This window comes from Haliotis rubra, unplaced genomic scaffold, assembly GCF_003918875.1.
Source record: "Haliotis rubra isolate DU_JTF1 unplaced genomic scaffold, ASM391887v1 Scf480, whole genome shotgun sequence".
NCBI classification, from domain to species: domain Eukaryota; kingdom Metazoa; phylum Mollusca; class Gastropoda; order Lepetellida; family Haliotidae; genus Haliotis; species Haliotis rubra.
This window is the reverse complement of record NW_025767169.1, coordinates 304,656-317,745: the sequence shown is the minus strand read 5'-3', so window position 1 is coordinate 317,745 and position 13,090 is coordinate 304,656. Positions and strand designations below refer to the sequence as shown.

General features: G+C 37.1%; 1 protein-coding gene across 8 annotated transcripts in view; it reads left to right on the top strand.

The window, feature by feature from the left end:
* Window positions 1–13,090, top strand: part of LOC124291070 (protein argonaute-2-like) — a 37,239-nt gene that overhangs the window by 16,363 nt on the left and 7,786 nt on the right. For 5 of the 8 annotated variants that reach the window (XM_046727979.1, XM_046727977.1, XM_046727978.1 and 2 more), the window contains 10 exons: window positions 357–428; window positions 2,602–2,649; window positions 3,564–3,686; window positions 4,904–5,037; window positions 5,739–5,923; window positions 6,622–6,781; window positions 8,323–8,413; window positions 9,965–10,159; window positions 10,893–11,129; window positions 11,371–11,570. In XM_046727979.1, the coding sequence (XP_046583935.1) occupies window positions 357–428; window positions 2,602–2,649; window positions 3,564–3,686; window positions 4,904–5,037; window positions 5,739–5,923; window positions 6,622–6,781; window positions 8,323–8,413; window positions 9,965–10,159; window positions 10,893–11,129; window positions 11,371–11,570 (1,445 nt within the window). Of the gene's footprint in view, window positions 1–356; window positions 429–2,601; window positions 2,650–3,563; window positions 3,687–4,038; window positions 4,162–4,903; window positions 5,038–5,738; window positions 5,924–6,621; window positions 6,782–7,785; window positions 7,877–8,322; window positions 8,414–9,964; window positions 10,160–10,892; window positions 11,130–11,370; window positions 11,571–13,090 lie in introns of all 8 variants that reach the window. The other 3 variants (XM_046727976.1, XM_046727973.1, XM_046727974.1) reach the window with 2 other exon arrangements.

Genomic DNA, 13,090 nt, shown 5'->3' with positions numbered 1-13,090 from the left:
GTTGTCAGGCTAAGATAAATTCTGAATTAGAACAACAACTTCTTTGTCTTAAGAAGAGGTGCAGTGCAAAGTTTGGTTCAGATTTTTCTAATTTTTTATAGATTTGCATCAATTTACATATTTTGAACTTTAAAACACCCATGGGAATTTTTGTTCAGGCAATAACTTGTCTCTTAAACATACAGGAAAACAAAAAAATTTAACTCTAGTATGACCGCAGGTATACAGTGATTGTAGGGTTTAAAGATTACCATGTTTGTCCCTTAGTGGCAGGATAGTTATAATCCTGCAACATTGTCTGATACTAATGTTTGTATTCACTTCTATATGATCTTCATGAAGTGAATCTTTTCCAGGTATGCAATATCGTGGGTGGCCAGAGGTGTATCAAGAAACTGACTGATCTGCAGACTTCAACCATGATCAAGGTTTCTCAAATAAGTTGTTGTCTATCTACAGCATACACATGAGGCAATCAACCATCACTCGGTTTACTGCCAATGATCACTTCATATCTTGACAAATGTTTTGTTTTTGACAGTATAATAGTATATAGTTTTAGGACAGTGTCTGGAATATCCTTTGTGGTCCTTATCTATCTGTGATTCCTTTCTGAAATAGCATACCATGACCATCTTTCCATTGTTATCAGGAAAGTACTGTTTGTTGTCTCATGCTATATAGCCTCATTCCTTAATGTCTACCCATTGGTTCTGATATTATGTCTGTGTGTGAGGTGTGCTGGGTAGCTGCAACACTTGGGAAGAAGCAGCACAGTTGCTATGTTCCACTCAGGCAAGACACTAGGTCTTCACAGTGCATTAAGTCTGTAGTTGTTGGAATAGTATCCACAATACTATGTCTCCATAGTATTTGGTGCATCTTGGTTGTTTTTTTGTTTTGTTTTGTTTTTATTTGTTTGCATCAAAACTGTAGACATAACCATTCTGAACATGGACAAGAAACATGTTTTCCACATGCCTCAGTTGGCATGCTGTATGTAGCAATACCTTATTTGAACCTGGTGCTAGCTCCAACCCTGCCAGGTCCTTGGATAGCCATCTTGCCCAAATTATTTGTCTTGGATAAGTATTTTTGTAGAGTTTGTTTTGAGGTGTGTCAGTGATGCACATGCTTTGTGTGTCTGTTTTCGCTTCACAGCCTAGTGAGTTTAATTGCCTCATGCGTGTGTTGCTATATAGGAATGAGAATGTCGAGAAAATGGCACTGTTATTGTGTGGCCATATGTGCATTCTCATGCCTTTTGTTTTCTTATGCTTTGTTTCCATATTACAGCAGTTCCTTAGTAGGATTCTAAAGTTAGTCAAACATGCCATATTGTTTATATACCATATTTTCTTGTGGGCCCTTCTTGGTGAGTGATGTGTACACACAATGAGTTGGGATTATTTTCCTACCCAAAGGAAAAATAATACTGTTCAACATAAAACATACAGAAAAGCTTGTCGAACTATGATTCATCAATCTCTTCCATTGTAAATGCTAACCAGCATTAGACCAAAGGACTGATATATATTAATTACTGTTGAAATGATAGTTTCAGATATACTTTCTTCTGAATATTACGTGAAAATGTTTTTCAGTTACTATAATAGGTGGTTTGTAACTGATTCAGATGCAGAACACTGAATGTGTGTAAATCTGTGAACTATATCTGGCTTATTTCATGAGAAAATTACTTTTAATAATCTTGATATCTCTATTTGAAAAAAATGCATTGCACAACAGTAAATACAGCTGATATTGTAAATCATCCTGTCAACCTAAGTTTTAATTGAATTGTTTTACTTTTTCACTGACCAAATTTATCCTCTGTTCCTTTACCTGAAGCGATACGATGTAGTTTTTGACTATCACATAAAAATAAGGTGTTTCCCCAAACTCAACGCGAGGATAAATGGGTGCACATGATACTCACTTGTGCTTTATACACAAGAAAATTTGAATGTTTTCGACAATTACTTCATTTGTAATCTTCTGATATCACAGATCTTGTAAATATGTTCAGCTGATGCTGATATTTATATATTAATATTCAATAAGCACTTGATCATCAGTGTCTAAAGAAAATAGCTTATGAATGCTGTATTGTGGTATCCTATGAGTTCTTTATGGGAAACATCAAAGGGAAACGGTACATCCTTGTATTACTAGTGATATCAGTGGGTTCTATGTACTTCAGCAAGAGTAGTTTAAAACAGTTTAATAATGCTTCTTAAGACTTTAAGAGATTGAAGAAATATTCAAGACAACAGCACTTTACAGTTTATGCAAACATTCATCTTCTTGCTATTCAGTAATTCACAATTTTTTATTTGTTTATGCTGAACTCAGTCCAAGTGTATGATGGCAGTTTATAAATAACCAAGTTTAAACTAGGTAAACCATTGATTACAACTGAGCCATGAACTGGAAACCAACTGTAATCCATAATCCCAGCATAGTTGTTACATATTGTTCTGTGATGATCTGTTGGATGTGATAAAAAGTACTATTTGGCACTAATGTCGGCAGTTAGATATGATATAGAACTCAAATGTGATATAATCTATTCACTAACATGTTTGTGTTGCCCTTCAGGCTACAGCTCGTTCTGCACCCGACAGGGAGAAGGAAATCAACAGTCTTGTGAGTTGTTCTAAATGCATACATTTTGTAAAGTATTATCAGTCTGCATATTTTCTGACTTGCCAACACTGTAAATGTATTTGTGTTCTGGTGTATGTAAACATATATAGAATCCGTACATGAATCTAAGAGACTTCATTCATTACATTAATCAAACCTTTAAGAGATGATTGTTTTCATTGAACACAATATGGCTGCATATTCCATTTTGAAGGATGTTTTAAGAGCATAACATGAACTTAACATTCAAAGTTTTAATAAGATTGAAATTAGTTCAATTTGAAAAATTCAGATTTGTCATGTTTCATTTCAGAATATCTTAGTATTTGTTTAATTCTCATCTTTTTATATTTCTGGAATGAAAGTGTGTGTGAACTCTGCATTTCTTGTAAACATAAAATTATGGTCAAGATTTCAAAATGTTTGGGTTTATTAAAATCTTCTTTAGTATCTGCTGAAATTTATTCACTAACATGTTAAAAGTATTGTCAGGAGACTCCATTTTTCAAATGCTGCAATGTAATGTATATTGACAAGAATCATATATTGTCCATAGTTGTATTGCAAATTCATAATTAGTGAAAACAAATCTGAGGAAAGTGATTTCTCATTTATATGCTGCAGAGAGCGAGAGTGATTGACTATTGATTGTAATATCCCTCTATCATGTTACATGTATCATTCTTGCAGTTTTATCCAAAATTGAACCACTCATTTTCGACAGTAATGATCGATCAGTATCTTTTTCAAAACACAGTTGGATGACTGTCTCAAATCAAAATGAAAGGAGTCATAGAAAGTGTCAAAGAAAAAAAGGAAACGAATGCACAGTACATAACTGGGGCTGCGGATGTGAATTGTTTGTATTACCAAGCATGATAGAGGGAATGTATGTCTGACGGTGTTCCCACCAGGTTTATAAGGCGGACTTCAACAATGATCCCTACCTACAAACCTTTGGGGTCACAGTTCAGTATGAAATGACCGACGTCAAAGGTCGCATCCTCACGCCTCCTAAGTTACAGTATGGCGGACGGGTAGGCCAAACCTTCTCCCTACATGCCTAACACAAACCATCAAGAACATTATGCAAACAGGGTGAACCATCAAAACCCAACTGTTGTCTTCAACTGGATCCTGTTCCGCAAAGGAAACTTGGTGCTACATCCCTTCAGTGCCTATTCTTTAACATAGACTTAATTTGCTTGTAGTACTAAAATCACTTTGCGGAATATGGGTCCAGCAGTCATTGCACCTGTGTTATGATTTATGAAGACAAGTTGGACATGAGGTTTGTGTAAAGTCCTTGTTGGTTGTTTATGCAGGGCGTGTGTTGTCTAATGCCTCCCTATTTTTTTACCAAAATTATTACCCCATCTGATTGCTCAGGTTCGGAAAGCTAATTTCATGGCTGACACCTACCTTCAAACTTTCGGCATCAACATTAATCCCACCATGGTCGATGTTCAAGGGAGAGTACTCAATCCACCGAAATTACAATATGGAGGCCGGGTAAGGAGGACGACACGGAAGACAAATGCTGGAGTCCATCTTGACTTCTCTATCGCCAAGCATGCATGCCACAAGATACAGAATAGTGAAACAACCAACCAAACTGGATAAACAGTTATTGCTTGCACATGCCTACAGAATCCTATTAAATATGCTTTATAAAGGAGAAATAAAATCAAACCCAATGAGTTACAGTCTAGAATTTTCTGGACAGTTGGAGGCAATATAAAGACAATATATGCTTGATTTAGTTTGCATTGTATTTGCTTTATTAATAATTAATCATTTGCATGTATTTGATTTAATTAGTAGTTATGCTGTTTAAAATTAATGCTTTTAAATGAACATAACCTTTTGAGCTAAAAGTGAAAGTTAATATTCTGTTAAATATTCTGTAGTTCTGTTGATAAATTTAGTCAGTTGTCCAGTGTTAATGTCAAGGTGGCTGATGGAATTTGTGGACGAGCTTGAACGTTTTAAATAGGATATTTGTTTTGGGCACTTTTTTTGCCTCAACATGTGGCTTGATGTTGAGGGGAATTTTTTTCAAGTGGAATCATTATTCCAATTTTGAAGCTTTTATGAGGTTAAGCTCCGATGATCTTGATGGCTTGAAATAGTAATTATTCCTGAAAACAGTAAACCAGAAATGATTTGACATAAAAACTGCCTACAGCCACCTTTACAGAGTTATTCCTCTGTGGTAGTGTACAGTGTCTAACCCCCACACTCTGTTGTACAGACCAAAGCTCAGGCTGTGCCAAACCAGGGAGTCTGGGACATGAGGGGCAAACAGTTCTACAGCGGCATTGAGATAAGGGTGTGGGCAATTGCTTGCTTTGCCCCTCAAAGAACAGTCCGAGAAGATGCACTAAGGTAACATTTTTATTTGAAAACATTTTGTAAAGAATGTTTGGGTACTTTGTGTTTGATCCAGAGTACATGATTTGTAACAAGATTATATAGGTATATATAATCATGAAATATATAGTATATACTTCAGTGAGATCCAAGCACTTAGTATGAAGTAAGGGGTTTGAGTGGTGAGGCTGGCCCACTTCACTGGTGCATGTAGTTGTATCCTATTGGCGATGATTGATGCTCATGTGGTCAGTCCCTGGATTTTGTCCAAACTGGAATATATATGACTGTCATTGTATAACTTTAATATTGCTAAGTTCAGATATTCTGACAACTTCCACTGAAATTGTGTATTATGTACTACTGGTACTATGTACTAATTGATTCCACGTGTTGCTGCACACGCCTTGCTCATAAGACTCTCACGTCGGTGTAGCAAGTCGCACTACACTTGATCGTGGACAACCTGAGGCCCCTTCGCTAACAATGGCAAGCGCCAGTTGGAGGCACTCATACATGCTAATATGGGTCAATTGTCAGGTCGGTGCCCAACTTATCCTTGTTTGCCAGTAAATGTTGGTCAAGTCACAGTATATTTGTTTCAGCCTTATTAATTTTTGAAAATTGCTAGATATCTACACTGATTAATATTTATCCCTTTTAAGAGGTTGTGCCAATACCTACACCTGAGTGATAATCACACATCTGTTTTGCAGAAATTTCACATCTCAACTCCAGCGTATATCAAATGACGCAGGAATGCCTATCATGGGACAGCCATGCTTCTGCAAGTACGCCACTGGTCCTGACCAGGTGGAACCAATGTTCCGATATCTGAAAAACACATACCAGGGATTACAGCTCATAGTGGTTGTATTACCTGGCAAAACACCTGTTTATGGTAAGGAGGATGTCTTTCAGATTCGATTTTGTTCATTTCCTTACAAACTTGTTTAGGTACCAGCTCTGTTGTGCAGAACATACAAATACATACAAATACCTTTCATCATGTTCAGTTTTTTAATGTACTATTAAAACCATATCAATTAGATGTTTTGTTTAAGGCAATGGTGCTTACATGGCTACCCGAAGACCCGGGTTCTATTCCCCACATGGGCACAATGTGTTAAGCCCATTTCTGGTGTCCCCTGCCGTGATATTGCTGGAATATTGCTAAAAGCGGAGTAAAACCAAACTCAGTCAGTCAGTCTGTCTTCTTATAAAATGTCATGTCATGTGGATAAATGAATATAAATTATATGCATTTCTATAAATGAACTTGTTTTAAAATGTCATCTTCAATCTACTAATATGTGCAGTTTTAGTCAGTCTACTTTTTCTTAAAAAATGTGCAGTTTTAGTTTTATTTAAACCCTGTTCCTTAATAATAGTACTGACACAGCCTTGTCATTGGGTTTTGAAGCTTTAACGTTTGTTGCAAAAAGTAACGGCTTGTTACCAAGCCTTCTGTGGGAAGCCATATGTTCAGATGTAAAGTTGTTTGCTTTTGTGCACAGCTGTAGCTTTGCGGGAGTGTTGCAAGATAGCTGCAATGCCAGCTTTTCAAACCATGACCCACAAACATTTAACCTATTACAGCTGAGGTAAAGCGTGTTGGAGACATTCTGTTTGGCCTGGCCACACAATGTGTGCAGGCTAAGAATGTCAACAAGACATCCCCACAGACTCTGTCCAATCTCTGCCTCAAGATCAACGTCAAACTAGGTGGCATTAACAGTATCCTCCTGCCAAGTATTCGGTAAGTATGAACTTTTTATGTCTTCTTCCTACAGTCAACTTGTCCTCAGTTGAACATACATGGAATTCATGCAGTTTGGAGGATAATTTCATCATTTTCTTTGTGACAAGCATACAAGCTTGAGGATAATTTGGCTGTATTCTGTGTACTGCTTCCCTTTTCGTTGACAAACTTTGCATGGACATGAATCAATGAAACAAAAGTCAAACATTTGTCATTCTTTCTTTGACGGAAGCAGCACATTGATATTCATATGCTTTGAATTTCTGTCCAGAACTGAGTTTTCATTTCCATTTGAATAGATCAATTACCTCCAAGAATATTCTTGTGTGGTACTGATGGTAAATTTAAATGCTTTTGGTGAGTTTAGGACAGAAGTTCATCTGTAAATGCTTAATCATTCATTCAGCATGGTATGATCATTGATCAATGTAGGCATGCCTGGTTCACTCTTCTAAACAACTATCAAACATTATGCACTTTCAGGCAAAAGGAAAACAATGTTCTGAAAAAGGTCAATTTTAAGTGATAAAAAAAACATTTGTAACATTTTGATGCTGTGATACACTTGAAATACTGTTTCAACTACATTAGATTCAATTCAATAGTTATAGTTTTATGAATTTTGTGTCAATTAACATAGTTCTTAAATGTTTCATAATGTATATGTACTATATAGAAAATGCTAGTAATGCCGAAATAAAGTTTTATTACTAAATGGTATATATTTTATCAAATGCTGCCTAATCATTCATTGATGTGTACTAAACTTTAGTGCTTTGTGAATGACGACATGTACATTTCCCAAACTGAATATGAAATGAGCATGCAGCTGTGAATGCCCACGTATTGTCTGCCCCCAAACTCTTCACTGACAAACATTATCAAGCATACTTTCCACTCACTAACCAGAAGTGTGTTGGACATGGAACAACAAGATGTTGTTAGCCTCAAACACACTGCAGTTAATAACAACGACTTGTTTAAAGAGTGTTGTTTTGCAGACCCAAAGTATTTCTCCAGCCGGTTATTTTTGTTGGTGCCAGTGTGACACATCCCCCAGCGGGCGACCGAACACGTCCTTCCATTGCTGCAGTAAGTCTCATGACTTGCCTGCTTATCATCGGACATCAACTCTATCAATAACTGGCACTAGACAATGACAGTATTCTCGGCTTCCACAAGGAACATTATCAGGGAACCACACTATAGCTATGTTTTGAAGGACATGCCCCCTTTTTTCTGTGTGAACACATGGATTTGGATATGCAATATGCCTCAAAATTATGGTTGAACACTTTGATCAAGTTTGGTATTCTCCCCTAAATAAAGATTCTAAGGGTGGATAGTCACTGCAAAGCATGCTGAATATTTTCTCAAGCTTCATGTTTCAGCTTTAGGAAAAGGGTGAAATGAATTAAGATGTATTCCTCAATGAGAAGAGCTGAGCCGAAAAGTGTCTGCAGTCTGTGTCGGTCTTGATATGAGGCTGGTGTCTGATGGAGATTAGTAGATTGCAATTATGCACCTCTTTGTTTCAGCCCTAGCGTGTTTCGGGAGCCAATCATTTTCCTGGGTGCTGATGTAACACACCCACCTGCAGGAGACTGTTCGAAACCTTCCATTGCTGCCGTAAGTCGTCCCCGTAGAGTAGACATCTGCCAATGTTGTCAGGGTGTTGTACTAAACTTGTGTGTCCCCACTAATGGTGTTTCTAGTCATCACAGGTGGGTATGTAGTGGGGAAATGCATGTACTCTTAATGCTGCGTTTCAATGACAGTCTGAATTCATTGACTGCTGATCTCTTTTTATCAACTAATCATTCAATGTTGGTCAGTAGTAACATTAACAGTAGTCTGTCAAATTCCCAGATGTCAGATCTTTGCATTTTCCCCAAAGTGAAATATTTTCCGTGAGATTGGCTGATTATAAGAGTGATCACCATGATTGCATTTCTGCTTCAAGTTATTATTTTCATTATGTTTTCATTTTTGGAGATGGAATAGCAAAATAACAGAAAAACATAATATTGGCTGGATAGTTTTGTTCCATTGTCAAAGCAAACCCAACTAATGAATTCCTACAAATTGAGCTGTACATCAGAAGGTTTTTCAATAGGTCAATTTGATTTTGTCATGTGCAGACTCTGAAACGGCTTGCTTTGTTAATGATACTTCAGAATAAAGTTCTTCAAACTGTTGGAAGGAATGAGTTTACCAGTATCCTTTTTTATCCCTCTCAGCATTCAGGTCCATTTACTGGTCATGAGAAGTGGCTAAATTGGATTTGGTAGTCCGACTCAGCATCTTGGTGACTTGTGTGCCATTGTACCTAGATGGTTTGAGACTTCACTCTATTCCCTGGTTCACCATACCAAGGCTCCTTTATTTACAGGCTGCCATTGTGTGGTGCAAACATTGCTGACTGCTTTAGATAGCAAAAACAAAGATTGTGTCCTAAGAACTTGTCTTCTTTGTGATGATAAACCAAGTATCAACTGATGACAGTGCCAAAAGTCTATAAGTGCTGTTTAGTCTATGTTAGAGCCACTAACATTTCATAAATTGTTATGATAGGATTGTTTATTTGTTCTTTTTGAATATCCAAAATATTTGGCATTTTTTCACTTGTAACATATATTGCATATACATTTTGCCAGCAAGCAATGCAACAGAATTCTCATTAAATTTTCAACATGGAAGCCTCAACAGCTGTGATAAATATGAAGTTATCCCATAAATCATGTGGGACATGTAACATGCGGAATATTTCTGTCATGTTTCTTACATAATCTGATGAAGATTTAGATTTTATACCCAAACAATATATATTCTGATGTTATTGTGCAGGTGAGCTACAGGGCAACATAGTGGACATGATTTAAATTTAAGTTTTGGAAAATGTTTGTGATATATCCTATTGAGACATGCTTTATAACACTATGAATTGTTTGTACTAACATATGTTCTATACCTTGTGTTGTGTTAAATGTTATCGAGATATAGGTTTTGGAACAATGAAATGTGTTTCTACTAACATTTAAATGTTAAATATTTGGAAGGGTGATAAAATCCATTTGTGATGAATATGCCATATTTCACAATGAATTATGATTATGCTTGTATATTTATGTAATCTTGTGAAATAGCTATAACAATATGCTGATGTATTTGACATTATAGGTAGTAGGGAGCCAGGATGCTCACCCCAGTAGGTATTCAGCAGCGGTGAGGGTGCAGCAGCATCGTCAGGAGATCATCCAGGAGCTGCCCACAATGGTGAAGGATCTCCTCATCCAGTTCTACAGGTCTACAAGGTTCAAGCCAACTAGGATTGTCTTCTACAGAGATGGTGTCAGTGAAGGCCAGTTCCAACAGGTTAGTTTAACAAAACGGGACTAAGTCTGAAAGCCATAAAGTGAAAAACAAGGTCGACAAGGTTCTAGAACATGGAAATTAGGATGTATACTAAAAATAGTTTATGCATATCTGATCATCTGTGGTGATTTTCAATAGCTAACGAATTGTTTATGAAGTAAAGTTGGAAATGAAGTTTATGTATTTGCTTTTTCTGCTGAGATATTTCCATTCTGTTGGTTGGTCTCTACATTCTAGAGATAGCAAGGAATCTAAATCTCATAATAGCCTTTCCTGAAGAAATGGAGCAACTGCTGTATGCACTTGAGAAATAATCAATATTGAAACAGATAATCTGCTCCATGAAGTATTACAAGATAGTGACATGATTTCCTTATGATGACCAGCCTGTGTTCAAAATTATGTGGGAAAGTCAATAAGATCTTTGTCATGAGAGTATTGTTAAAGATATTGGGAGTCAGCAGTTATGATACCCCAGGAATATCTCAGCCAATACACCGAATTGAAAACACTTTTGACACATACAGGTGAAAGAGGGAAACTAAAACATCACCATCCAGTTTGATGCAAAGATGCTGAAAAGATTCAGAGATTTCACTCCCAGTCATAATAAAAAATTTTTTTATATATATATATTATTTATTTTTTAAATCGTTGCAGGTTTGGTATATTTTTAGGTACGTAGCTGTGCATAGTTATTGATCTTTATTAATTGCGTGTGTTGCTTTTACAGGTGCTAAGCCATGAACTGAGAGCTGTGCGAGAAGCATGCATGAAGCTTGAGGTGGGCTACCAGCCAGGCATCACTTTCATTGTGGTACAGAAACGCCACCACACCAGACTCTTCTGTGCTGACCGAAAGGACCAGACAGGGCGCAGTGGCAACATTCCTGCTGGAACAACTGTGGACGTGGGCATTACTCATCCTACAGAGTTTGACTTCTATCTGTGTAGTCATGCAGGTATCCAGGTATGTCTAGGTGCTTAGTAACGATCATGATGTTAAGGAAAGAATTGAATGTTTTTAAGTGCTAACATCAGTCTAAATTGATATATCAAATATGAGAAATGGTCCCTGAAAGTTTTCAAGTATGTTCTGATTTTCACCCAGCATTAAGGCTTCAGTTAGATGCCTTTAGTGTTCTCATTTGGAAGTATATGTTTCGCAAGTTCTGTATCAGTTTTAACAAGTGAATGTTTCTCCTGCCCAGGGTACAAGTCGACCGTCACACTACCATGTTTTGTGGGACGTCAACCACTTCTCTGCAGATGAACTGCAGATTCTGACGTACCAGTTGTGCCACACCTACGTGCGGTGTACCCGTAGTGTGTCCATCCCTGCACCTGCCTACTATGCACATCTTGTTGCCTTCCGTGCCAGATACCACCTTGTGGAGAAGGAACATGACAGGTACATCATACACACCCATATTTACACTAGCAATACACACACACAGGTTCTTGTCTGCTAGTACAATGTTGAATAAATGGGATATTACTATCACTTTTCGGGATAGTGTTCAGTCTTGGGGTTCAGAAATAAAAGCTGATTACTCTCTCCAAACTTCAAGGGGGCGGTGGGGTAGCCTAGTGGTTACAGCGTTCGCTCGTCACGCCAAAGACCCGGGTTCGATTCCCCACATGGGTACAATGTGTTAAGCCCATTTCTGGTGTCCCCCGCCGTGATATTGCTGGAATATTGCTAAAAGCGGCGTAAAACCAAACTCACTCACTCACTCACCAAACTTCAAGCTCATGAGTTGTGAAATATTGTTCAAAACGTTTAAACATAGCCTGCTTACTCTTTCTTTCAGTACTATTTGCATACTGAGTTTTGGGATAGCCTTGTAGTTGAGCTGCTTGTTGGTCACTTGCTGCAAATAGTGAATTTTATGCCAGTGTCGGTCCCTGGCCTAAAATGTCATTAAAGTAATGCAGACTCTATTATTTACAGACCACCACCATATAGCTGGAATATTGCTGAGTGCGGCGTAAAACCAAACTCACTCATTAAATTAATGGGAGTAGCCCTACCATAATCATTGATAACACGAAAATATAAATTCCTTGACATGGTATGGGATGGTAATACTTTGATTAGATATTATTACAAACTTAACAGCTTGACTTGTGATTAAAATCAAAATCAAATGCAGGAAATTCCAAGTATGGAATATTCACAATATCCAAATAAATATGTATCACTTAATGAATGCAGGGGAGGGACACTTGCAAAATATCTGTCCCATTAATTTCATGATTTACCGTAGCTACATGTGCATGAGATTTCCTCATGTCTGGAATATTGCTTCAAGTAGCATTAAACCACTATAACCCAGTTTACATTCCTTAGCAATGGCACATATCATCATATCATGTTCTCAATTTTTATACAGAAATAGGTCTAGTAGGTGAGGAATGGTGTTTTCAGAATTGCACATACAGAGATAGCCTGGTCCACATGGAATCACACTCCTATTTCTGCAATATTATTCACAAAGACTGTAACCATTAAGACCTCCATGTGGCCTATGGGCTTCTTCATATCAGTTCTTAAACATTTCTTCCCTTATACAAAAATACTAATAGACCACAAATGTATTATTATTTTTATGCTCACCAGACTGAAAGTCACTTGAGCCTATTTTATGGCCTGTTTGTCTAGCATAAACATTCTATTTATGGATATTATTGTCATTTTAGTTTCAAATATCAGATTTGATACATGAGTTGTTACCAGTATGGCTAAACATATGTTCCATATCATATTTAGTTCAATTCGTACATATTTATGTTACTGTATATCATCACGTGTAAGGCTTGTTTTTTGTACCTAGAATTAGGGGGCTCTGAAGAGGGGTCATCTTACGCAGGGGGTAGAGGATCTCACTTTCATTTTAAGAAATACTGTTGCTAGCTGTCAATCTTTGT